This window comes from Saccopteryx leptura, chromosome 11, assembly GCF_036850995.1.
Source record: "Saccopteryx leptura isolate mSacLep1 chromosome 11, mSacLep1_pri_phased_curated, whole genome shotgun sequence".
NCBI lineage: Eukaryota > Metazoa > Chordata > Mammalia > Chiroptera > Emballonuridae > Saccopteryx > Saccopteryx leptura.
This window is the reverse complement of record NC_089513.1, coordinates 14,853,827-14,880,564: the sequence shown is the minus strand read 5'-3', so window position 1 is coordinate 14,880,564 and position 26,738 is coordinate 14,853,827. Positions and strand designations below refer to the sequence as shown.

General features: G+C 39.2%; 1 protein-coding gene across 2 annotated transcripts in view; it reads left to right on the top strand.

The window, feature by feature from the left end:
• Positions 1-26,738, top strand: part of WDR7 (WD repeat domain 7) — a 307,399-nt gene that overhangs the window by 79,973 nt on the left and 200,688 nt on the right. Inside the window, exons 15-19 of one of the 2 annotated variants that reach the window (XM_066353645.1) lie at positions 6,072-6,838; positions 8,151-8,239; positions 15,977-16,057; positions 18,821-18,939; positions 20,643-20,766. In XM_066353645.1, the coding sequence (XP_066209742.1) occupies positions 6,072-6,838; positions 8,151-8,239; positions 15,977-16,057; positions 18,821-18,939; positions 20,643-20,766 (1,180 nt within the window). The remainder of the gene's footprint in view (positions 1-6,071; positions 6,839-8,150; positions 8,240-15,976; positions 16,058-18,820; positions 18,940-20,642; positions 20,767-26,738) is intronic. The other variant, XM_066353646.1, reaches the window with a different exon arrangement.

The following is a 26,738-nucleotide window of genomic DNA, read 5'->3' as shown; positions in this document are numbered from 1 at the left end:
GATAATGAAAAAGTGAGTTTGCAACCACACATTTCAGATGTTCTTAATAAACGTGGCAGAGCAAGCATACCAGCATTCCTGTTAATGGATGTTCAGGGTCAGAGAGCCTGTGTTTGGGATTGTTGAGAATATAGGGTGATTTCAATGAGTTCGTTTGCCCTAGACATGTATATCTTATGATCGAGCCAAGAGCCCCTAGGAGTTTGATAGACTTTTTTACTCATTTTCCTTTAGCTGTTCTTAGTGTAACATGTTAGGATAGCAGACATCTTAGTGACAGACTGCATCTCCGTGGAAGCAGCCGAAATCCTACCCTCACAGCTTTGCCCGCTAGTGTACTCTGTTGTAACGAGACCTTATTTATTAAGTTGGTAAAGTCCGTTGTCAGGCATTTTGAGTCATGTGCCGGACTTGGCGATGTCAGAGATGACAGTTTGTGTATAGGACTTGGTGCTGAGTCAATTTCTCTCCCTTCTTTTGATCTTATTCTCTTCTCGTCTGCTTTCATTGTGTGTGTGTGTGTTTCTTTTTCTTCTTCTTTTACCCTCTCTTTTTCTGACTGTGGCTGCTATTAGTACGGTTTTTGCCACAGTGACACAATCAGTCGCAGGGTGTGAGCGGCTGTGATAAGAGAAGTACGCACGATCACATCCTGATGTCGTGGCACCAGACACGAGATAGCCTTTCCCTTGTCCGAGCACACGGGCTGTTGCCAGCACACCTCCCGGCAGACCCAGACATCCGGCAGGTCGGAGGGCATGGGTAGGGGCACATTGTGGTTGATGTCGGAGGAGAGAGCGTGACAGGCGACTGGTGTGTGTCCTTGCTTCTGCCTTCTGATGTCTTCAGGCCGTTCCTGCTGCTCCAGTCACTTCTTGACCAAACATCTTTGATTTCACAGTCTTTGGGGGAGATCGTCTCTCTTTCTCTTTGTAATCTTTACTGGAATGACCTCACCTACTGATGGAGACACTGATGGTCAGCACTGTCGCATGCTTGTACCTTCCCTCCCCTGATGACTTCTGTCTCTCCCCAGTTCATACTCGTGCTGCTTTTCAGCCAGTGTTGCCGGTGAATAAACATTTATAGAATTAAAATTGCTCGTATTAGTTGCCTCATTGACGTCTTTAGACAGGAGGTCTTGAACTTGACTGCATAGTCATCTGGGGTAATGATTAGACAGGTTCTGACCCATACCCAGAGAAACAGAACCAGTTGGGATGTCGGGCCCAGGAACCTGTAGTCCAAGAAGCACCTCTGATGGTGCTGAGTGCAGCAGCTGCTGCAGATGCCCCGAGCCCACAGCTGTCCCGGGCCCGCGGCTGCCCCGAGCCTGCAGATGTGGGTCCTCGACCCTGCAGCTGCCCTGAGCCTGCAGATGCGGGTCCCTGAGCCTGCAGGTGCCCCGAGCCCACAGCTGTCCCTGGCCCGCGGCTGCCCCGACCCTGCAGATGTGACTCCCTGAGCCTGCAGGTGCCCTGAGCCTGCAGATGTGGGTCCCTGAGCCTGCAGGTGCCCCGAGCCTGCAGATGCCCCGAGCCTGCAGGTGCCCCGAGCCTGCAGATGCCCCGAGCCTGCAGATGCCCCGAGCCTGCAGCTGCCCTGAGCCTGCAGCTGTCCTGAGCCTGCAGGTGCCCCGAGCCTGCAGGTGCCCCGAGCCTGCAGGTGCCCCGAGCCTGCAGCTGCCGGTCAGAAGCCCTGACGGACCTTCACTCTCTCAGCAAGCTGTGAGCCTTTGCTACATTCTTCCTCATGGTCACCGTGGTTCCATCAGCGTCCATCCTGAGATGTGTCTTGCCTTTATCCTTTTTCACATCCATTGTCTTTCTGCCTGGAGTGCCCTTTCCTAGCTCATGTGACCCCCCTGGGAGGGTCTTCCCGGTCACCCAAAGTGGAGTTGCCCCTTTCCACCTCTACCCCCTATCTTGTAATCTCCTTTAATTACAGCCCCATTCACACCACAGTGTCATACCTCTCTTACGTGTCACTGGTTAACTGTTTTGAGTGTCATGACCAGAAAAACCATCTTGCTTACCTTTGTGGCTACAGTGTCTTGCACAAACATCAGTGAATGTGATATGAGTGAATTAAATAGAGGAATGAAACCCAAAAACTCTTGACTTATTTTTTTTACTTTGTGTTTTATGTAGTGTACATTTATTTATTACTTATGCACCTAAAGTTCTTTAGCTATTGTATGTATTTTCTACCTTACTTTAAATATCATTCATTCAATTCAGAGCAGAGATTTATACAAAGAAGGCAAGATTCTGGAAATAAATCTTGGAAGAGCAGCAACCTGAGATCCTTCTGGCTGGCTGCAGGAGCACAGCCTGCGTGGTGGGTGGGGGGAGGCTTCAAGGGCCACGTCATGCTGGCGTTGCTGGCACAGGCAACGCAAAGGTGCCAACGCCTGGAGCAAGTGGCCCTGGCAAGTGGCTGACTTCGTTACAATAGAAGATACAGGGGTTGTAGTTCGAGATGAATTTGGAGGCATAGGCAGTGATATATTTTGGAGAATGTCATACTTTGCAATATTTTTATCCTGGGGTTACAAAATGGAATCGAAATCTCTTAAACTAGAAAGAAACACAGATGGGAGGAGAATTGAGACAGAAAAGAGACCTGTTAAGGGAATTTTGTTATTATTTTATGATAGAAGAATTGAGGGATTTAAAATACTTTTATAAAGATTTTTTCATAATGTTCTTTGTTCATTCTACCAAGTACTCTGATAGGCTTAGGGCTTGCCGAGATGAGTAGGACATAGGCAGTGCCCATACAGTACACGACAGTGTAAATACCAACATGGCCTAATTACGCAACTACAGTCAAGACGTACGAATTCATGTTGTATCGTAGAAATAAAATGTTATGGGGCTGGATTCATTGGGGACTAACTTTCCTTGGGAGAATTAGGGTCTTGATGGAAGAGAAGGGACTGGAGTAGAGCAAGGAATATCATGCTGGGTAAAGGAATACATAGAGAGTTCACGGTAGAGGAACCACGGTGGTGGCGCTAGAGCCTGTTTGTTGAAGCTGGGGAAGTATTTGGTTTCAAACCATCGTGGGCCTTGAACGTTGTACTGATGGATTTTGCATTTTATTCATCAGCTTTACATTCAAATTTGGAAAATAATATACATTGATTATAAATATTAAATATGAAGAAAATGAAAATCTTTTATAATTTCATCACAAAACATAATTAAATTTCATCTATTTCTTAACAGTGTTTCTCACCATGCTTATATATGTATATACATACACACATATTTTATATATATATATATACACATATATATATGCTTTAAATAAATGAAATCAGAACCATAATCTGTGTGGGCATGTACATGCACACATACGTAATTGTTGTCCTAAAATTGGAGCATTGGCATTTTGCCATTTGGTTATAAATGTGCCCAGAAAGTATGATTTGTAGCGACTGCAATATTTATTCCATTATATGGTTCTGCTTAAAGTATTTACCTGTTTTTTCCTTGTCAGATTATATAAATTGTTTTCAATTTAAAATAACAGATACTGTTTCACTGAACACCTTTGCCCATAAATCCTTGTCTGCATTTCTGACTCTTTAGAATAGGATTCTAGGAATAAAGGCACTGGATCAAACAATCTTAAGGGCTCACGATACATTTCGCCAAATCACTCTGCCAGAGGCTGATATTTAAAGTCATGCCTGCAGTGAGTGTCTGTGACTTTTATTGTGCTCCTGGCTACGTACTTTTTAGTGTCTCCCATTTGTTAATTTTGTAAAACGGTATCTTGCTGTTATTTTAACCTCCATTCCTTGACAACTGGTTTGACCAGGTTTCCCCCTAAATTTATAGACTATATAAGTTTCTTTTATTGTGAATTGTCCTTGACTTTTATGGTATTTTTTCCTTTTATTTTTCTTATTGATTTTTAAAGAATAGTTATATAGATTATAACTCTTCATCATTTCTATTTCTGGCACATTTTATTCCTAATTATTTCTTTTTTTTTTTTTTTGCTCTGCTGTCTCTATTATTTTGTTTTTATTTTTAATTAAATTTATTGGGGTGTCATCGGCTCACAGAACCATACAGGTTTCAAGTGTACAACTCAACCAAAGAACATCGTGCGCCCTTGCCAGTCTCTTCCCAGCCCCATTCCCCCTTTGCCCCCCCCGCCCCCCCCCCCCCGCCAGTGACCCCGCCCCTTCCCTCTGGCCGTCACCACAGTCGTTTGTGTCTATGTGTTATATCTATTTGTGTGTTTTGCTTTAACTATACTGTACTGAAAAGTTTTTTTCTTACCTTGAGATTAGATATGTTCACCTATATTTTGATTTAGTTCTTAACAATGTTGTACTTTCACTCAGTAACCACGATCAAGGCAGTTCTTTGGCAGAAGAACGGCATGATTAGATTTGTGCCTCAGAAAGAAGTCTGTGGCTCTGTGGAGGTCGGGTTGGAGGAAGGAGGGAGACCGGGGCAGGGAAGCCTGTTTGTGGTCCGGATGTGGTGGTAATGATAAGAGGACAGAAAGCAAGAGGAGGGACCTCAGCTGATGCTCTGAGAGGCACAGCACGTTTCGTGGGGAAGTGGAGATTAGGATACGTGGACGTGAGGTTCTGTGGGACATCCGAATACAAGCAGCTGGACATACAGGATGGAACCTTCTTAGAAGACTGGTCTGGGTGATGATTGAATTCAGGGAGCTGCCTGCATATAGGCGGTGGTTGTAATGTGGGAGGAAGAATGCCCTGTCAGGGCAGCTGGCTGAGAAGGGCAGCCAGAATTCGAAGGCTCACCAGGAAGGTGTCCCTCTGGGAAGCTGAAGAGGTGGCTTTTTATGCTTTTCATTTATACTTGCTCTTTTGGCAAGAACAACGCCAGGTACTGCAGAGAGTTTAAGGAGGAGAGGGATGGAGAAGTTTTCACTGGGTTAGTCTACTAGTTTTCATACATTTAGCTAAAAGGGAAAGTAGATGGGGATAGAGGTACATAGAAGAGGGGTCATGGTCAAGGATAAGACTGTTCTGTAAAATCTAAGTAGAATCTAAGTAGAATTGAACGTGTTCTCTGTTGAGGAAAAGGAGTCTGTGAACAGGGAGAGATGAACAACAGTTCATTCTCAGAGACAGAATTTACCTATGTTACTGAAACCAAATTTAATCTGTTCAATGACCAAAAAGACTCCTGGCTTCAATAATAAACTTTTATTTCCTTCTTTCTTAAAAGTGAATTGATGACTTTATAATTATTTCAGCATAAAGTTCTAAGTGCACGTCTACGTGCTGCAGATTGGCTAAGTTAGCGGCTCACTTTATTGATACAGGTACTTGAAAAACAGCTTCATGTTTAAATTCCTTTGTTTATTGTTTCTTAATGAATGTATGCAATTAAACACATTTTTTTTTTTTGTATTTTTCTGAAGCTGGAAACGGGGAGAGACAGACAGACTCCCACATGTGCCCGACCGGGATCCACCCGGCACGCCCACCAGGGGGCGACGCTCTGCCCACCAGGGGGCGATGCTCTGCCCCTCCGGGGCAAGGGGCATCGCTCTTTTGCGACCAGAGCCACTCTAACGCCTGGGGCAGAGGCCAAGGAGCCATCCCCAGCACCCGGGCCATCTTTGCTCCAATGGAGCCTCGCTGCGGGAGGGGAAGAGAGAGACAGAGAGGAAGGAGAGGGGGAGGGGTGGAGAGGCAGATGGGCGCTTCTCCTGTGTGCCCTGGCCAGGAATCGAACCCGGGACTTCTTCACGCTAGGCCGATGTTCTACCACTGAGCCAACCGGCCAGGGCTCAATTAAACACTTAATAGTGCCTGACCTGTGGTGGAGCACTGGGATAAAGCGTCGACTTGGAACACTGAGGTTGCCGATTTGAAACCCTGGGCTTGCCTGGTCAAGGCACTTATGGGAGTTGATGCTTCCTGCTCCTCCCCCTTCTCTCTCTATCTCTCCCCTCTCTGAAAATTGAATAAAAATCTTTAAAAATAAATAAATAAATAAATTTAAAAACAAACAAACAAAAACCCACTTAATAGTATAACCATCCTTTAAAAATATGTGTTGCAGGGAAACTTACCTAAATATTCTCATAACTCCCTGATGGTTCAAGCAATCAAGACGAACCTGATGGACCCGGACGTGCACGTGCTCTTCTTTGACGTGGAAGCGCTGATCATTCAGCTCCTGACGGAGGAGGCCTCCAGGCCGAACACCGCACTGATCTCGCCGGAGAATCTGCAGAAAGCGTCCGGCCGCTCCGACAAAGGGGGCTCCTTCCTGGCCGGGAAACGTGCCGCCGTCCTCTTCCAGCAAGTGAAGGAGACCATCAGGGAGAACATCAAGGAGCACCTCCTGGACGACGAAGAGGAGGATGAGGAGGCCGCGAGGCAGAGGAGGGAGGACAGTGATCCCGAGTATCGGGCCAGCAAGTCGAAGCCGCTGACCCTGTTAGAATACAATTTAACTATGGACACTGCGAAACTGTTCATGTCCTGCCTTCATGCCTGGGGCCTGAATGAAGTTCTGGATGAGGTCTGCCTGGGTCGCCTGGGGATGCTGAAACCCCACTGCCCGGTGTCGTTTGGCCTCTTGTCCCGGGGAGGCCACATGTCGCTGATGCTTCCCGGTTATAATCGGGTGCGGAAACTGTCACACGGGAAAGCAGATGCAGAAAGGAAGCTTCCAGCAGCTGAGGGCGTGGGGAAGGGCACATACGGAGTGTCTCGAGCAGTCACCACGCAACATCTCCTGTCCGTCATATCTTTGGCAAATACCCTAATGAGCATGACCAATGCAACTTTCATTGGTGACCATATGAAGAAGGGCCCTACCAGGTGTGACCTTGATAGCTTGATTTCATTTTTAAGTTTCCCAAAAAAAAGACCTGTTTTATTTTTGTCACTGTTTATTATCATTTTTTTTGTTTTACTCATTTCAGCATTTTTGTGTCATCTCAGTGTTCCCCTTTAAATTTTAAAACACGGTATGCATGATTTAAAACATGAAATTGTATATTTTTATCTGTACTCAGACATACTGACTAGATATTTTTTAAAAATTTGGAATGAGTGAATAGGTTACAGTTTAGCTGCAATAAATTATAGGCTAGCATTTCAGCAAATATAATCTTATAATTGAATCTACTTAAAGTTTGCACCAACATTTAATGCAAAACGTATATTTGGTTAAATGCTAATCTTCATTGTGAACCTTATGTAATGAATAATATGTGTTCAGTGATTGTTTTCAGAATTTTGTGAGAAGTATAGTCAAAATTTTTCAATGGGAAAAGAGAAAACAACATTTTTTAGTGCAGGAGAGTACTATTTTAATATTTCCAGAATACTTAACCTGAATTGTTATTTCCTGTTTTCCAGAAGTCATGAAGGCTACTTTTTAACTGTGATTTTATTATACTTTAGTGCAAGTTGACCATATTAAGTTTTTTTTTAATCTAACGAACACTTAAGCTGCACTTACCTTGTATTTGGCTCTGATGTAAGCATTTCACAGGTACTATCTCAGGTACTTATAGGTACTAACCCTATAAGGTAGGTACTTTTATAATGTTTTATTACAGATAAGAGCACTGAGACCAGAGAGGTTAAGTAACTGGTCCAAGGTCACACAATAGTGAGTGGTAGACCCAGCACCCAACATGAGACAGTTTGCCTCTAGCATCCAGGGTTTCTTAATGCCGTGTTATCTTTTTCAGATTTTAGGTCTGAATTCTTTTAAACTCAAAAGTATTGTTCCATGAATTTATTTAGACCAGTGATATGAGTAAGCTCTAACCTTAGCATGCTAATATTGAACAACAGTGTGCTAATTATGCAATTTCTCACCGGTAGTATGTTCAAGTGTTTATAAATATTTGTTAAACTAGTATAAAGCATAAATTGTAGATGTGTAATTCTTTCTTGCTATTTGCTAACTATTTAATTTCCTATACTAAAATTTGAAATAGAAAGTATTAATAGGTACAAAACAGACAAAAAGATCCTCATCTTTTTTGAACAGTAAATTTAAAATGTTCTATGTGTGTTCCTTTTGTGATTCACTTGGAATTAGAAAGTGCAGTATTTTAAATGACTCTGGAAATATGAAAATATGAATATATACACACGTGTTTTCTTCTTTTTAAAGGCCCCCTCGACCAAGCACCCCTGACCTTTCTAAGGCACGGGGTTCTCCTCCACCTTCCAGAAATATTGTGCAAGGACAAATTAAACAAGGTAAAATTAAATCTTCTTAAGCAATTGACATGACATTTCAGCTCTAGACATTGAGGGGGCACAGCTAATGTATAATCATAACATTTTGTTTGTCTCAGATTGTTAAAAGAGAGAAAAGTTGTTATATTCCAGATGTAAATATACATAATTAAGATGTCAGTTAAAAATAAATCAGATTTATTTAGAAACTGATAAATGAGCATATTTCACATAATTTTATTGTACTGTCTTTGGCCTAATTTTTATGCATTAGGGGCACCTTAACTTGACACACTGGTGCCGTAATTATGTAGCTTGAGTTTACAAGTTATACCTGTTGTTTAACTACATTTAGAAATGTTTAAATTCACGTTTCTGTACTCTAGCCATGTGCCAGGAGGCCATGCATTGTAGTCCACAAGTGGAAATCCTTTCTTTTTATTTAAATCATTATATCTCTTAACTTTTGTCTGTAGCTTTGTTTTTCACGAGGGGATAGAAGAAGAGAGGTTGGGTTTCTCTTCCCTTATTATCTTTTATACTCATTTTAAGGCTGACGGGTGAGCCTTAAGGTGAAGGAGAGTCACTTCCACTTAGAGAGCTTGCCTTCCTCAGAGCTGTGGATTTCAGAAGGTGGTAGAATTGAAGTAAACGAGATGGGGTGATGAAGGTTCTGCTTGTCAAGGATGACATTTTAGGGTGTTCTTTTTTCTTTAGGGTTTTTTTTTTTAAGATTTAAAATTCTACATTCTTAAATCTCTCTAGGTTTTAAAGAGTCAATAAACCTACAAAATTTGCTGGGTAAACCATAGGCCTCCAACTTCTTATCTATAGTTGTCCTCTTTCCTGGGACAAGTACTTATTCTCTCAGCTGATTATTCGGTATGTATTCTAGCATCCCTAAGCGGTGGGCTTGAGTTTCAGTTCCAGGCAGGGTCTGTTGGCTTCTCGTTATGGAAGATAAGCTCTCACAATCTACACCACTCCCATCCTTCCTGCCAACTCCCCAAGGTCGCTCCGCCCTCTCGTTCATCAGTCTTCACATTGACCTTATATCATTATTTTATAGTTTATAGTAACTTGTCTGAAAGTTAAAAGTTTGGGTTATATAACTTTTTATACTTGTGTATGAAATATACTTACTGAAAAATGTACAGAACTAGTCTGTAGCTCAGGGATTTTTACAAGCTAATCCCCTTTGTGACGACGTCCTTGGACAAGCAGCAGAGCGCAGCCAGGGCTCCAGGAGCCTCCTGCGCAGCCCCTTCGCGGGCACGCCTTCCGCTTCCGGAGGCACCTGCCTCAAGCTTTAGGAAATCACGTTCTCTTTCCTTGTAGTAGCGCCCCCGAAGTTTCGATCCCTAAGCACTATACTTCAGCTTGCCCATGTTTTGAACTGTATATGAATTCATTCAAGCACGGAGGATGTATTCTTTTGCGTTTGACTTCTTGGGATTTATCAATAATGTTGCATTAGACTGTGGCTAGCTCATTTTCATTGTTCATTTTTATTGCTGTATAGTGTTCTGTTGAATGACTGGACCACAGTTTATTCATCCATTCATACTGTCAATAGACATTTGCATTATTTCCAAAGTTTGGTTTTCATAAATCTGCTCTGAATATTTTTGTGTTTGAACCGTATTGTACATTATAAGCATCTCTGTTGTGTATGGAACTAAAAGTAGGATTTCTGCATATATTTATCTTCAGTTTCAGCAGATAACATGTTTTCCTAAGTTAAAGGTGAATATACATCCATCAAAATGGCTAATGTGGGAGGGTGCTGTGGGGAGGGGGGCAAGGGAGATGTTGAGGGGAATATGGGGGAGGGAGTGCATTTGGGGTGACCCTAGAATCTATATAAACACAATTAATTAAATAAAAATAAATTTTAAAAAATGGCTAACGTAACAAAGATGGGTAATATTGTATTGCTTTTATGATTTGCTAGGTGGGTTTGAAATGCTGTTTCTTGTCTAAAGCTAATTATTTCCCATTGCTAAGGGAAGCCCTTCCTGAGTACTTTGTCTAGTACCCCATGGATTATGAATTTTACAGTCAAGCTGGTGGGAGCAGGCGCTGTTTCTGGCTCTCTGAGAGGCCGTTTCTTCAGCCTCTCGTAGCTTCCTAACATACACGCACTGGTCAGTACCCTGCTGAATATTTGATGTGGGCCTCTAAGAACTTGAATCTCTGTAACACTCTTCTCTCTGTCCTGTGAATTCTAGCTGCCCTAGTTTCCTGAGACTCTCTGCTCTGTCTTCTCAACTCAGGGAAACTGCTGGGCTCATCCTCAAGTCCCCCTTTCCTGTGTCTTATCCTAGAGACTCGCTCATGGCAATAAGCTGGGGCCACCACAGGGCTCACCTTGTCTCCCCGACTCTCAGTCCATCTTGAGGTCCTGTGGCTTAGAACCATTGTTTTATGTATTTTGCTTTTTTTTCCCCACCGAGTTGTTTTAGATGGGATTATAAATGTGTAAATGTGTTGCTCCATCTTGACCAGCAGTAGAAGTTCTTCTCTTTTTGCGTTGAAAATATCCCAAATATACTATTACCTTATAAAGTAAAAATTCTTTATGTTATATAGTTTTAATATGTTTAGAGTATTATTTCAGAGAGAAATGGAAGCAGGCCCACACAGCTATGAGACATGGTTAGAGTACAGATAGTGTAATTAGGATATAGCCAACATCTTTTAACTCTAGATCTAAATCCACTGAAAATATCTTTTTGATTATACAATGCAAAGCAGTGGCCAAGCATCCTTCCCTGCATTAGTTAGTTTAAAGCTTCATTTAAAATCTGTGCTTATTAGAGATATTATTTGTCATCATTATCTTCATTATCATTCTTTGCAGTTGATGTTTCTTCTTGGATGGCATTTTTCTCCCTGTATAATCATAGCAGATACTAGTGATCCAGAATAATTTGTGACATTGCTATGAGGTGCTACATACCTGACCGCCATTACGGCATTGAATTTGCTCTCCTGGACAGGTTGGGGGATGGTAAAGTTGGAATGCTTTATTGTTGCTTCTTTCAGAAAGTGTCGAGTTCTGAGAGCAGTGAAGAAGGCATGGAAAATTTAATCTTTTCCTAGAACATTTACCTAAGGCAGTGGATTTAGGAATTTCCATTGGGACAGCACAGATGCTTGTCCTTGAAGGGAATGAAGGTTAGCAATCTCTACTGAGAGTTAGTAGGATGGCATCATGAAACCCACTTTCTCTTTGGATATTGAAATGAAAATATGGCTTAACGATCTCTTTCATCAAGTTTTGTTAAGCACTTTTTATTCTCCACACATCTCTTTTGTGGATGTTAGAGAGTTTAGTCTGGTTGATATTCTCCTGAGTAGTTTATATACATCTAGTAGATAACACGTGAGCATGCACAACCAATTGAGGGTAAGAAGTAATAAAAGCTACAGACAAAAGCTCTGAGTCTCCTGACTCAGTTCAGTACTTAGAAGATACTCTCGTCTACTCTGACTTTTCTTACCTTGGTTTTCTTTGGACATCTTCCTCTTTCCTTGTGCTTTTTTTTCCTGACTCCTACACAGTGCATGTTGACTCACAATCCATTCTTCAAGTTGAACTGCAAACATGAATATGCTCCTTTTCAATAAACTGTCACTTTCATGCTGGCTAACACTTGTTCAGCTACAAAACAGTCTATATGGAGTAAAGGCTTTAGCTGGGTACTGGACCTTTCATAGGCATTTGGGTCAGAGAATGAAAAAGATGTAGATCAGGGGTAGTCAGCCTTTTTATACCTACCGCTCACTTTTGTATCTCAGTAGTAAAATTTTCTAACCGCCCACCGGTTCCACAGTAATGGTGATTTATAAAGTAGGGAAGTCACTTTACTTTATAAAATTTATAAAGCAGAGTTACAGCAAGTTAAAGCATATAATAATAATTACTTACCAAGTACTTTATGTCGGATTTTCACTAAATTTGGCAGAATAAATCTTTATAAAACAACTTACTATAGTTAAATCTATCTTTTTATTTATACTTTGGTTGTTCTGCTACTGCCCACCATGAAAGCTGGAATGCCCACTAGTGGGCAGTAAGGACCAGGTTGACTACCACAGATGTAAATTGTTTAGCTAACATACTTTTTCATAATCAATATCAGGATATTTTATTGGAAAATAATTTCTTCACAAGAAAATTATTTTGTCTAATAGTTGGCTTACTCATTTAGTGTTTTCCAATAAGCAACACTTACTGACAGTGGTGCACTTTTTTGATAGAGATAGTTTTTATTTGTTAGATACTTGATTTTATAGTTTTTAAAACATCTCACTTGAGAAAGGCATCAAAAATGTCAAACAGCTAAATTTATGTTTATGGTCAAAGAGCCCTACATCTACCCAAAGCTCTAAGCCATTTTACATTCTGACAAAGGTACTTCTCTTGATCAGTTCAGTCATCTCATGGCACATGACTTAGGTCTGTGTCTCTGTTGCTTCTCTCGACTGTGACCATATCTTGGTTAGTACTTGCATCTTTACGCAGTCGGATGTATGGAAGCGAGTCTAAGCAATTTTATGTTTCAAAAGTGGATTCAATTTAGGTTGTCTAAACTGAGAAGTAAGCAGCAGTCATTGTTATGTTATATTAGGAATCATTACATAAATTGACCAATAGTATCTCACCATTCTTTTGTAAGGTCTAGATCAAAAACCTTGGAGTACATATATCAGGTCAGTGGATGCACCTGCAAACCCTTAAAACGCTGTGTTTGAACTTGTGTGCCTTTTCTTTTAAAAAAAAATACTTATAACGTTGGTCTGTTTTGGAAGCTCAAAGGAAAAGGACATATATTCATTTTTCTTCACTTATGAACCTATAAGCTCTAGAGTCAATATGTCCATAACTAGCATAGGAGTCAGGAGCATGTTGGCCCCAGGCACTGAGGAAGGCTTAATGGCCTCTACCTCAGGCACTAAGAAGAGCTCAGTTGCTGAGCAACAGAGTAATACCCCAGATGGACAGAGCATCGCCCGCTAGTGGGCATGCTGGGTGGGTCCCAGTCAGGGTGCATGCGGGAGTCTGTCTTCGCTTCCCTACCTCTCATTGAATAAAAAAAGAAAGAAAGAGAGAGAAAGTGAGAGAGAGAAAGAAAGAGAGAGAGAGAGAGAGAAAATGTTTGCTTATGTTTTATGGTGTTGACCTTTGATGTTCAGTTCTACATGTAACTTCTTCAGCTGTATTATTTGTCATTATATTTTGAGCTCTTTATTTTGGAAGTGGGACTCTGTTCTTGTTTCTATTGCTGATTTTTCTATATATGGAACATATTTTAAAAGCTCTAGCAGCATTTAATTTTAATATTGTCAATTAATTATGAAAATTGTTACAGATTCTGCAGTATCAGTTATGACATAGTCTGAATAATGTTATTTTGAGTAGTGATGTAGAGATCTTTAAAACATAGTAGATCTGATTCCTTGGTTTCTATTATATATAGTTTTTGCCTTGATTTTTAGTGCCCACCGAATTTATTAAAGTATAAATAGCTTTTTCTCTATGTCATTTAAACAGGACTTCAGAAATATGATACACAGAATGTTTATTTCTCTCATTAAAAATAGTTACTTACATTAAACAGTATTTTATTTTATTATATAAAACATTCTAGCAGCTTTGCCGGTAGCATTTATAGCTCCCTTTAGACTTGTGACTGAGAGGAAACAGTGTAGTTTAACCCCACTAATATGAGCTAGGTTAGGCAATGATAACTTAGCCCTAAGCTTTTATTTACTTCTGTTGAATTTCCTCACCCTCTCATTGGAGTGTCCTCTCAAAATGAAGACTAAAATTAGAGTTGGTAATCTTTCTGGGATAATAATAACTTCTCCCTTTTTTAAAAAAGTGAAATTACAGAAATGTTTCAACTATTGGAAACCACCAGAGGCACTTGCTCAACAGTTTTGGTGGCAAGAAGCTAAAACATGACAATTTGCTCCTTGCCACCAAAGCTTACCAACTTCTGGCATGAGGAAGTGAATACTTTCTAGGGTATAATAACTGAATTTATCACTTAAAATGATTTTTAAAAATGGAAAGATAATAACAATGGAATATAGAAATATTTGGGGTTTCTTTGTAAGATGACTTTATAATGGAACTATAATGGAACTGCTCACAAAAGTTAGGGCATCAGGAATGTGCAGATATTCAGTACTTCCAGCTTTTTGTGTAGTGCATTTTCACCAATGAAATAAAAGTTCATTTTGCGTATCATTTGTGTAATCAAACAACTTTCTTTGACTTGTCGTTTGTTTTTCTGATGTTCTTATTTAATAAAAAAGTCACATTCTTTTTCTTATCACTTCATTTTGAAATATCCCCTAATTTTTGTGAGCAGGATATTAGAACTTGTGAAATACGCAATGAAGAGTAGCACTCTCCTTTTTATAAGCATACCATTGTAAAATAATTCTAATTTCATAAGGACCAAAAACCAGGTCTATTATACCAAAAAAAATGCTTTCCCAGTTAAAACTTTTATGTATGCAAGGTATGCTTCTTAGGGTTTAAGGACTTGGATTTGCTGGTTTTTATTACTGCTCCTAGGTTTCCTTTCGGTCTGCTGTTGGCCTCACACGTGCCTGATTGACATTATGGTGCATTCGTGTGGAAATTATGAAAAGTTGTTTTCATGCAGCTGTCCTGTAGTTACAAAAGAACTTCACTGCATGAAAAGCAAACATCTCATTCAGCAGACAAAGCTTAATCTGTTCAGGAGCCCAAACCTCTTGCTGTTCAATGACAGAAGAAAGAAGTGGGATTAATTTGAAGATGCTTGTGCATGACATATGGTAATTTCTCCATAGGAAGGAAGTGTCCAGCCGTGACCTCTAAATCTTAACATTGACCTCCAGTTGTAGAATGTGTGGGCCATACGGCCCTTTTGCCTTTTCATATGGTAATTTAAGCTGAAACATTTTCCTGGTAACGTAACATTTTGCGGGGGAGGGGTTGAATCTATTTTATAAGGATTATAACATTTACAGTAATTACTCTTAGACAATAATTTTTGTCTCATAAAAATATTTTTAAACTCCAAAGAATGAAGCTCTGTTGGGATTCTTCTAACAAGAGTTAAGTGTAGTATATACCTTGCTCACAAAAATTAGGGAATATTTGAAAATGACTGTGAAGGGATAAAATATGCCCTAGTTTTTGTGAGCAGTGTATGTTCTCTCTAAATTGGCATATTTTAAATTGAGTTTTTATAAAATGAGTATGGAATACTACAGTGATCTCAATGGATATTGGTCTGAGAGATTAAAAAATAAATTTATACATAATGTTAGAAAATTATTAGGAAAAATATAATTGACATGAAGACCAACAAACTTTTCATTATGTGAAACATTTTAAAAATTGAGTTACATTTTTGCTAATTTTTAATATGTTGACTTTTTTTTTCATTGTAGCCTTAGTTTTAGAACTGTTTTTGTATTAGTTGACACCTCATTCAAGTCTAATATTCAATAGATTTTGGTTTTAAGAGGAATTTGAACTACACTATGATTGTTGTTTAATAGAGTACATAATTTCCCTACTGTAATCTTTAACGACCATGTCTGTCTGATTAAAACATCATTTTTCAGTTCTACATTTACTATGTTTTGCCAACTTTGTTTTTCATTCTTCACTAATACTGAGCTTTTTTCCAGAAACTGCTGTACTTCAATTCTTTGTTTTTTATTTCTCCTCTTTCCTTCTGCAAGTTCCTGCGCCTGTCATTTCTGCTCGGTCTGAGGCTGACCCCTCTGGCTCTGCTTTACCTCCCTGTTTCTTAGTAAATGAAGGTATTCTCTCTCAACTTCTAACAACTTCCTTTCAATCTGTGCTTTATTCTAATTTGATGTGTTCTTTTTTTTAGTCTAATTTATACATGAATCTGCTTTATTATGTATGAGATGGTAAAATTTCCATTTTCTAACTTTATTTGCTAATGTTGATGATAAGGGCCAGTTCTAAAAATGTAATGTTACCCCTGGCCGGAACACACCATGTTTCTTGTCATCTAGGATGCTGTTAAAGAAATGCAAGGATGCTAGACTTTGATGTGAAGTGGGTGTTAAAAGGTGGATTGGTTTTCATGGTGATGTTTGCCAGGGACTCCTGGTGTTAGAGCTATCAGTTTATTTTATGTGTGGCATTACCCTGTGAGAGCCACACTTTGCACTCTTTACACACCGTGGGCCCTGGTGAGAAGGGATCTGACAGGTCTCTTAATTTACAATCTAATTTGAAAGGTCTTCAGAATGATGATTAGCACCGGTGATTATAGACTGATTAGAAGTCACCTATTTTATCCTTCTTACTATTTCTTTCTGGCCGAGCCAAAAATCAGTAATTCAATTTTTAAGATTTAGCTAGGCTACCATATTATTTCTATAGAGTTACACTAGTAGAAAATATTTTTGGACTTCTGAAAATATGAATGGAATACACAATCCTTATCCCCCAAGAACCTTCTAGGATTACTTATACTGCCTGGAAGCTTAATGGAACATGGGAGCTCTGCGTTATGTCCACTCTGCATTGTGGGCTCAATCTGCACCAGTTTGAATAATATAACAAGGAGGAAATTTATAGAATCTCAAATGTAACCCAGAATGATCTAGCTATTCACTAAACACAATATTTCTAGTCCGTTGAAATAGAAAGAGTGGTGCAGTGTCTGCGGAGCCCGTGTTCTAGGTACCACTCCTTGGAAGAGAAAACATAGGCACTTAGCAATATCACCCATTGTTTGTTTAGTGTCTCTGTCATAGACCTGTACTGAGGATAATATGTTAAAACTGGATTTTAGCGAAAGTAATTAGGGTCAGCTTTGTTAAGCTATTGTGAAAGACAATCTTTTACATCAAAAATAAGCTAATAGCCCTGGCCGGTTGGCTCAGTGGTAGAGCTTCGGCCTGGCGTGTGGAAGTCTCGGGTTCGATTCCCAGCCAGGGCACACAGGAGAGGCGCCCATCTGCTTCTCCACCCCTCCCCCTCTCCTTCCTCTCTGTCTCTCTCTTCCCCTCCCGCAGCCAAGGCTCCATTGGAGCAAAAGATGAGGCACTAGGGATGGCTCTGTGGCCTCTGCCTCAGGCGCTAGAATGGCTCTGGTCGCGACAGAGCAATGCCCCGGATCGGCAGAGCATTGCCCCCTGGTGGGCATGCCAGGTGGATCCCGGTCAGGCACATGCGGGAGTCTGTCTGACTGCCTCCCCGTTTCCAGCTTCAGAAAAATACAAAAAAATAAAAATAAATAAATAAGCTAATGACTTTGGAGAATGATGAAACTCATTAAAATTAAGCTCATAAATACACTTCATACTTTTATGAGACAGTAAAACTTTAAGAAATTACTGAGAGGTAGTAGTTATGTGTATGTGTGTGGACATGTACATATACATAGCCCTCTGCAAGTGCACACTCGTCACCTTAGCTAAGATATGTTCTCAGTTGAAGAAAATTTCCTTACTAAAAGGATGAATTTTGATAGGAGGCTTGTCTCTCATTCACTCACTCTTTTTAACAATCCCAATAATCATTTTGAGGTAGGGTTTTTTGTTTGTTTGTTTTGTTTTGTTTCAGAATACTACAGTTGTAATATGGTAGTAGAGAAGTCTTTTTGCATTTATTCTTATTTGTCTTTAAATGTTATTCCAGGAGGTAATAATGGTAATTATTGTGGATTCATAGTAGTTTTATGTATAATTTGGAAAGAATGAGACATTTAGCCTGACCTATGGTGGCGCAGTGGGTAAAGCGTTGACCTGGAATGCTGAGGTCGCCAGTTCAAAACCCCAGGCTTGCCTGGTCATGGCACATATGGGAGTTGATGCTTTTAGCTCTTCCCTCCTTCTCTCTCTCTGTCTTTCTCTCTCTCTCTGTCTACTTTCTCTAAAAAAAAAAAAAAAAAAGAATAAAAAAATGAGACATTTATTGTCTTTAAAATAAAGTTGACATGATTATTTGAGAATGTTTAAATACTGTACCTCTAAATATTGTGGTGGTTTACAGTGCTGTCTTCTTCATATAATCATATTCTATATTGTGGATTCAAATTTTGAAAAAACACAACTTTCATTCCCATAGGTTAGACTTAATGGTGCCTAGATTTTGTAAATTTTGGATGGTAAACTTTTTATTTTGTGGAATGGCTGAATTCATTTTTCTCTCAACATTAGTGTTGTGTTACTTATTTCAGCTATGACTGTGATTAAATATCTGATTCACTAAGAAAAGAGGTCAATAAATACCTTTATTAAAGCCCTCTGAGAGAAAAGGAAAGACACCCCTGTTGACTGACCCAGTGGTGGTGCACAGATGACTGGAATATGGACATGCACCTGTCTTTGGATAGCTGAGGGAATGTCCTTCTAACTGTAGTAGTTTCCAGTCTGTGGCTCTAGTTTATGTCTCTGCTTTCCCAGCCCTGACTTTATGTAATTCACAACAAGTTAGCAGATCTACCTTTTTGTGTGTTTCTGGTATGCTTAAATAAAGGAAAATCTTTGAACTGGGGAATGCCCAAATATTTAAAGTATGTTCACTGTATTACATTTGAATAGGGTGGAGCCAGCTGGCTGCCATGCACTGTGTGATGCTGCCAGACCTGCTGGGGTTGGACAGATTCAGGCCCCCGCTCCTGGAGATGCTCGCTCGCAGATGGCAGGATCGCTGCTTGGAGGTAACGGGAGGAGATGTGGGTAGAGAACAGAAACATTCAAAGGGCTCTGAGCAAGTGTACATTTGAAACAAAAATGGTTAATGTTTATCTAATTTCTTATCACTGTTTATTACGTGATAGGAAATCTGGATTTATGATTTTTTTTCAGTTTATATACTAAGCAGTAATTTTTCTGCTTGCATATTTGTTTACTTTTATTTTAACCAGTGAGTATTTGATAAAAGGTTTCATATACTTTACGGAACTTTTTCTTAAGTATTGGTTTCTATGCAGATTGTACACATGCATACAACCCCTCTCCCCCAAAATCACACGTGCACGTATAATCTCACCCATCGAACGCTAAGTGAATAGCTAGTTAAAGTCTAAGGGGCGGTACCGTGTTATAATAAAAGGAAAGGTCTTTGGACTAGAAGAGACCTGGATTTAAATATCAGTCCTGCCAATTATTAACTTTGTGACCCTGGGCCATTTACTTAACCTATTTGAAGCTCATTTGTAAAGTGGGGATAATAATGTATTCCTCATGGGATTGCTGTCAGGGTCAAATAAGGTAATTCAAGTTAAAACAGTTAGTGCAGAGTCTGACACATTGTAGGAGCTCAGTAAATGATAGCTATTATTTTGTGTTAATAGAGATAGGCTGTATTAGATATTGCTTAGAATATAATATCTGCCAGAGACTTGGAAACATTTTATAGAGATTTTCCTTATTATGGCATTTGACCCATATAGGTGTAGCAGTTTGTATTACTCACCCATTTTTAATTTACCAAATATAGTTAACATGTTTGCTCCTTTCCTCACCTTCCTTCCCTCAACTCCACGTGGAATTGAAACATACTAAAATTTCATGGTTTTGCATTGAATAATATTTGAATTTACTTCAAAAGTCAGTTTTAATTAAAAATTTTCATTCTAACTCTTATCAGATGATGCCCACTTATCTTTTCAATTATAAATAGTTAATTGATTGGTACATCACCTGACAGTTGACTAGGTCCTTTCACCCCATGCCTGTGGCACTGTTGCCAGAATAAAATAAAACTAAACCAAAACTGCAAAAAAAAAATTGTTATGAAAGAAAGAAAAGGAAGAAAAGTTCAGCTAATAAAAATTTTAAAACAAGTGTCCATCTATAAAACTAATGTCATTACACAGCTATATACTTGCTTATTTGTTGAAAACAAATTATTTAAGCATGTCTTAGGTATACATGAAAGTGTGGATTTATACATGTATGTTTTTATAAACAATAGCTATTTAGTATATATATATTATAAGGCATCACTAGATAGCATTAAACTTCTTCAAGCTAAAAGAAAAAAACATTTAATAGTACTAACAATGACTTTTAACAATATATAGATTTTTAAAGTTGAAAGTACAAAAGTAAAGTGCAAGAATGTTTTAAAAGCTTAGGAAGGTGAAATTTTAAACCCCAAGTTGGTTAAATGTTCAAACATCATTCAGTCTATTAGGGTTAAAATATTTTTCAGTGAGATCAGTAATTAAAATGTCTTTGATTTGCAGGCATTCAATTTATTCCACTTGTAGTCCTGAATTCATTATTTAGATAGTAGTCTTTGTCTTGTAAATAGATATGGTTTGTATCATTTTATTCTGAACTTCCTAGTTACTAAACCCCTCCCCAGATGGCCTGCCTTGATGTTTTTACGTGTGGCTCTGTGGTCTCCTCTCAGGTCCGGGAAGCCGCGCAGGCCCTGCTGCTGGCCGAGCTGAGAAGAATCGAGCAGGCGGGGCGGAAGGAAGCCATCGACGCCTGGGCCCCTTACTTACCTCAGTACATGGACCACGTCCTGTCGCGTAAGAGTTCTCATGCCCTCTGCACAGCTGTACATGCTCCTTAGAACAGTACCAAAATCACAAATAAGCTCTCATCTACCTATTAGCGCAAGTGAGTCACTTACCTTCACGTGAAAACCAGAATTCTCAAATTCTACTCATGCACTTTCTGAATTCCCTATGTTTTAGAGTTTGGTTACCAAAAAAGAACAGTTATATAAATACCTAGATATTCACTAATGGACAGACGCCTTATAAATTTAACTGCTCCCCCCCCCAAATCTTATCCTCTTTATTACTAGCACTTGTCTCTGCCCATTGCATTATTTTGCTTATAGGTGCCAATGTGTTAGTAATTGATCTGATGAAGTTTAAGTGCAAATACAAGGTGGAGGATTTCCAAGTCAGAGTTGGAATTGTGAATCCTTAGGAAATACAGATTTTAGACCAATGTACTACTGAAAAAGAAAAAAATTAGCAAGGGTTTGACTAATGAATTTTTCAAATGAGTATAACTTGAAGGGATTGGAAGAGGCCTTGGGAAAAGTTGTTGAAGTTTTTAAACATTTTTTTGCAAAATAATCATGCTGCTAGTTCAAATGTGCACTGAAAAAATATTTTATTTGTGCTATTACACTTTTTTTCTTTTTGGAAAAAGTATGTGGTATCCCAGTTCAGCATTATGATTTATTTTTTAATTTTCTTAAAGAATAATTCAGAATTAAAATTTTAATCTGTTATGAGTATGGGATAAAATAAATCTGTTTTACTTTTTTAAAGATAAAGTCTCTATGAAATTTTACAAAATCTTTTTGCTATGGAAATTTTGCCTTGGTATTAGATGGATTCATTTTAACAACCGTTTGCCCATACCAGTTATTCTTGTTAATGAGATAATCACTACACACATTGAGAGAGACAATACATGATTGCAAGAGAAGGAAATGAAAACCAGATTCAAACAGGATTACAGTTGTTATAATTGGAATAACTCTACCAGGTGTTTGCTGGGGTGACTATAGAGGGGTTGATTGTTGAATTAGGTGTGTGACCTTGAACACTTAACCTTTCTCATTCTCAGTTTTGTCACAGATGAAATGAGGATAGTGAAACTTTGTAGGGTTATTCTGAGGATGGAATTAGTTAATCTTTATGAAGCACATGGAAGCATATGTAGGCCATGGTAAGCACTATGTATTTGTCAAATAAATACATTCATAATCCATAAGTGCCAATATATATTACACATATAACCAAAATATTACAAATTAACAACTCCAGTTAAAATTTTTTCATTTCTTTAGGCAAGACTATTTACTGAGAGAGTATTGTTTTTTTATTCGCTTACTGAGAATTTTTATATTTTATTTATTTATTATTAATTTTTTGTGTGTGATAGAGATAGAGAGAGGGACAGATAGGGACAGACAGACAGGAAGGGAGAGAGATGAGAAGCATCAATTCTTCATTGCGGCTCCTTAGTTGTTCATTGATTGCTTTCTCATACGTGCCTTGACGGGGGTGGGGGGGGATACAGCAGACTGAGTGACTCTGCTCAAGCCAGCGACCTTTGGGCTCAAACCAGCGACCATGGGGTTATGTTATGACTATGATCCCACACTCAAGCCAGCGACCCCTCACTCAAGCCAGTGACCTTGGGGTCCTCTGCATCCCAGTTCAATGCTCTATCCAGTGCACCACCGCCTGGTCAGGCTATTTATTTTTTATTAGATGTATTAGAGCAGTGGTCCCCAACCTTTTTTGGGCCACGGACTGGTTTAATGTCAGAAAATATTTTCACAGACCGGCCTTTAGGGTGGGACGGATAAATGTATCACGTGACCGAGACAAGCATCAAGAGTGAGTCTTAGATGGATGTAACAGAGGGAATCTGGTCATTTTTTAAAAATAAAACATCGTTCAGACTTAAATATAAATAAAATGGAAATAATGTAAGTTATTTATTCTTTCTCTGTGGACCGGTACCAAATGGCCCACAGACTGGTACCGGTCCACGGTCCGGGGGTTGAGGACCACTGTATTAGGGTAGCATTGGTTAATAAGATCATATAGGTTTCAAGTGTATATTTCTGTGACACATAAGCTGTATATTGCATTGTGTGCCCCCCACCTAAAGTCAGATCATCTTCTGTCACCATACGTTTCTCCCCCTTTACCCTTTGCTACCCCAACACCCTTTGCTCTGGTAACTGCCATACTGTTGTCTATGAGTTTCAGTTTTATATCCTTTGTATGAGTGCGATCATATGATTCTTAGCTTTTTCTGACTGACTTATTTTGTTTGGCATAGTATTCTCAAGGTTTATCCATGCTGTTGCAAATGGCAGTATTTCATCTTTTCTTAATTTTTTTATTTATTTATTCATTTTTAGAGTAGAGAGAGACAGAGAGGGAGAGAGAGGAGAGAGAGACAGAGAGAGAGAAGAGGGGAGGAGCTGGAAGCATCAACTCCCATATGTGCCTTGACCAGGCAAGCCAGGGTTTCGAACCGGCAACCTCAGCATTTCCAGGTCGACACTTTATCCACTGCGCCACCACAGGTCAGGCATTTCATCTTTTCTTATGGCTGAGTAGTATTCCATAATATATATGGACCACACCTTCTTTATCCAGTCCTCTACTGAAGGACCCTTTGGTTTTCTCCATATCTTGGCCACTGTGAATAATGGGGCAATGAAATAGGGGTACATACATCTTTGCAAATAAATGTTTTTGAGCAGATAACCAAAAAGGGGGTTGCTGGGTCATATGGTAATTCTATTCTTAATTTTTTGGGGAACCCTCATACTGTTTTCCATCGTAGCTATATGAGTATGTTCCCATGAGCAGTGAATGAGGGTTCCTTTTTCTCCACAATCTCTCCAACACTCGTTATTACTTATTTAGTTGAAAATAGCCATTCTAACAGGTGTGAGGTGGTATCTCATTGTAGCACTGATTACATTTTCCTGATAGCTAGTGAAGTTGAAAGTCTTTTCAAATATCTATTGGCCATTTGCAAGCCTTCTTGGGAAAGGTGTCTGTTCAGGTCCTCTGTCCATTTTTTCAATTGGATTGTTTGTTTGTTTGATGTTGAGTTGTATGAGCTCTTTATATATTTTGGATATTAACCCCTTGTTGGAGCTGTTGTTTGCAAATATCACTTCTCATTCAGTTGGTTGCCTTTTTGTTTTGTGGGCAGTTCCTTTTGCTGTGTAGAAGCCTTTTAGTTTGATATAGTCCTATTCATTTATTTTTGCCTTTACTTCCCTTGCCTTTGGAGTCAAATTCATAATGTATTCTCTAAGACAGTGACTCGTGGCTTTTTATAATATTCCAGAAAATAGAATTATCTCATCAGCTCATTACAAACCTTATTGAATAAAAGATCCTCCAACTTAAAGACAAACTATGAATATAGTACTATGAAGTAGATTGAAGGTCAAACTAAATAGCACATCACTAGAGACTCTTTTAAAAGGAGAATACTATTATAGAAATATTGAGAACCATTTTAAAGACATCTTTATTTAGAAGGGGCAAGTGTAGAGTGGGAGAATGGATTGAAATAGAGCAAGTAGTTGGGATCTGTTGCAGAAGGGAATAGGAGACCCAGGCCTTACTGTGGATGGGGTAGGATAGGCAGTAATTCCGAGCCTTGATTATAGGTTGCATATAAAGTTCTAAGAAAAACACCAAAGATTAGTATAGCCTTGTGTTCTTGACAGTTTGGGAAGAGAGGTACCGTTAGCAATGGTGGTGGATGCCATTTGATTTTTTTTTTTTTTGGAAAGGAGAGAATGAGTTAGGTACGATGCAAATGCATTATATGATCACAGATTACTCTCTGAAGCAATGATAAACGTGCATGTTGCTAGGCAAGATGCCTGTGAGAGGGTCCAGAGGGAATAGGTACAAGCAGAGTAATGACAATACCCACCATGAACTAAACACTTTCTCTGTCAGGCTTTTGCTAAGAACCTGGTCTGTACTACTTCACTGAACTGCTGTAGTAACCCTGTTGAGTAGGTACTATCATCACTACTACCCCCGGGTCTTTTCCTTTAAATGAGTTAACTGAGGCCAGGGGAGGTTAAAGCACTTTCTGAAGGCCCCTCAGTTACAAAGTGATGGTCAGACTACGAAGCTCATGATCATAACCACCATTTATTCTGGCTTGCTTCCTCCAGCATCCTTAGATTTTAAATGGAGTTGGGGGTAGAGAAATAAGTAGATATATGGTTTAATTAACCCTGCTTTCAGTGTCATTTTTAGCCATATTAAATTTAACAATAACAACAAAATGGAGCAGAAAAGTAACTATAAAAAAATTACTCTTAATGGGTCTCATCATTGTTTAAGCATAAACTAGGTGGTTCTTGTCAAATAGAAACCTTTCCATTATAAATTAGAGTCCTTGGTGTTTAGTTATAGTATCCTGGAGTACTTTATAAATTAACTGAACACTGGCTTACTTAAAAATTTAATCTTACCACTTACTGTAATTGTATTTTTTTTTTTTTTTTTGCAAAAAACTAAACAAACACGCATTCTACATGTAACTAGAGTGTCTCACACTAACAGCTCTTGCAATAATATATTAATCTATTCTGGAACTTTTTACATTGACTGAGTGTAAAATTAGGTTTAATTTGCTTTCCTAGGACCTTTTATTGTAATAAAAGGATGTCAAGCTGAAGGAGTAGGGATTGTGAGTGTCTGAAAGGAGAAGAAAGCACACAGCAAATGAGGAATGACCACATAGGGCTGGTGAACAGATTTGCTGTCCGAAGGGAAAAAAAGGTTATAGAGCCAGCTGGTGGACAGCCCACACCTGCCATCAGCATGCTCATAGTGAAGTCGCTTCTCCATTGTCATTAATGTTTGAGGAGATGATTATTGTAGCAACTTGCAGCAGGAAGCGCTCTTTTATTAACTTCAGACTTATTCTAGCATAGGAATCTTTTTAATCACTGAAGTAGGTAAAATATTAAGCCATATATCTGGTAAATACACCACTCGTCAGATATTTTATAATTTAATCCTCCCAAGCACATAAGCATATGCAATAATTGCCTAAAAGATATTGGCAGCTCCTAACTTATAACCGAGCTTGATCTAAGAGTCCCTTGGTTAGTTATTTGAAACTCAGAATGCTTTTACGTGAAGAGCAGAATGTCATACCGGGTGACAGACTGGGGGAGAGCCCTTCCTCGTAGAGATGAGGAGCCTAAGGTTTAAGGGGGCGACAACTTTCTGTGACCTCACGGTCAGAAAGTGACTGAGCTGGGACTAAGAGGACAAGTCAACTGACATATTGACTGGGGTTTTCAGGACTTTTAGGTACACAATATGATTAAAGCCTTTTGTAGGTTTGTCCGCGAATGTAAGGAGAGCGATGGGCCAGAGGTTAGCTGCTGTCTTAGGACTCCTGAGCTCACTGGAAAGGAAACTGGTACAGCACCCCGCACAGTATCTGCCGCGTGCAGGGGTGTCATCTGACTGTTCCCTTTCCTTTCCTGTGCCACATCCTGTCGCTTCGTTCTCCTTACTGTCTCTGCCTCAGAGTTAGCCTTAATTTCTATTGTCCAAGGATTCTGGCAGTAGGACAGAACTCGCTGGGGAGGAAAATGAGCAATAGTCCATCTGAACTGAAAAGCCAGTTCACAAATTCTCACAAAAACTGTGTCGTAATTGATACGAGAATTTTGTTTCAGGTCATGGAGCTCTGTCCCTGAACCTGTCAGGAAACCTTTTGTTTCTTACACATACAGTTAGGATGTATGCTTTTAATGCCTAACTTCTGATAGAAAACTTTAAGATAAGTGCATTGTCATTCCCACTCTAACAGTATCACAGGACCAGAATGATAAATAGCAAATACAGCCTTGGAAAATGGCATATAAACATTGTAAATATTTTCTTTTCTTTTTTTATTTTTTTATTTTTATTTTTTTCCTGAAGCTGGAAACGTGGAGAGATAGTCAGACAGA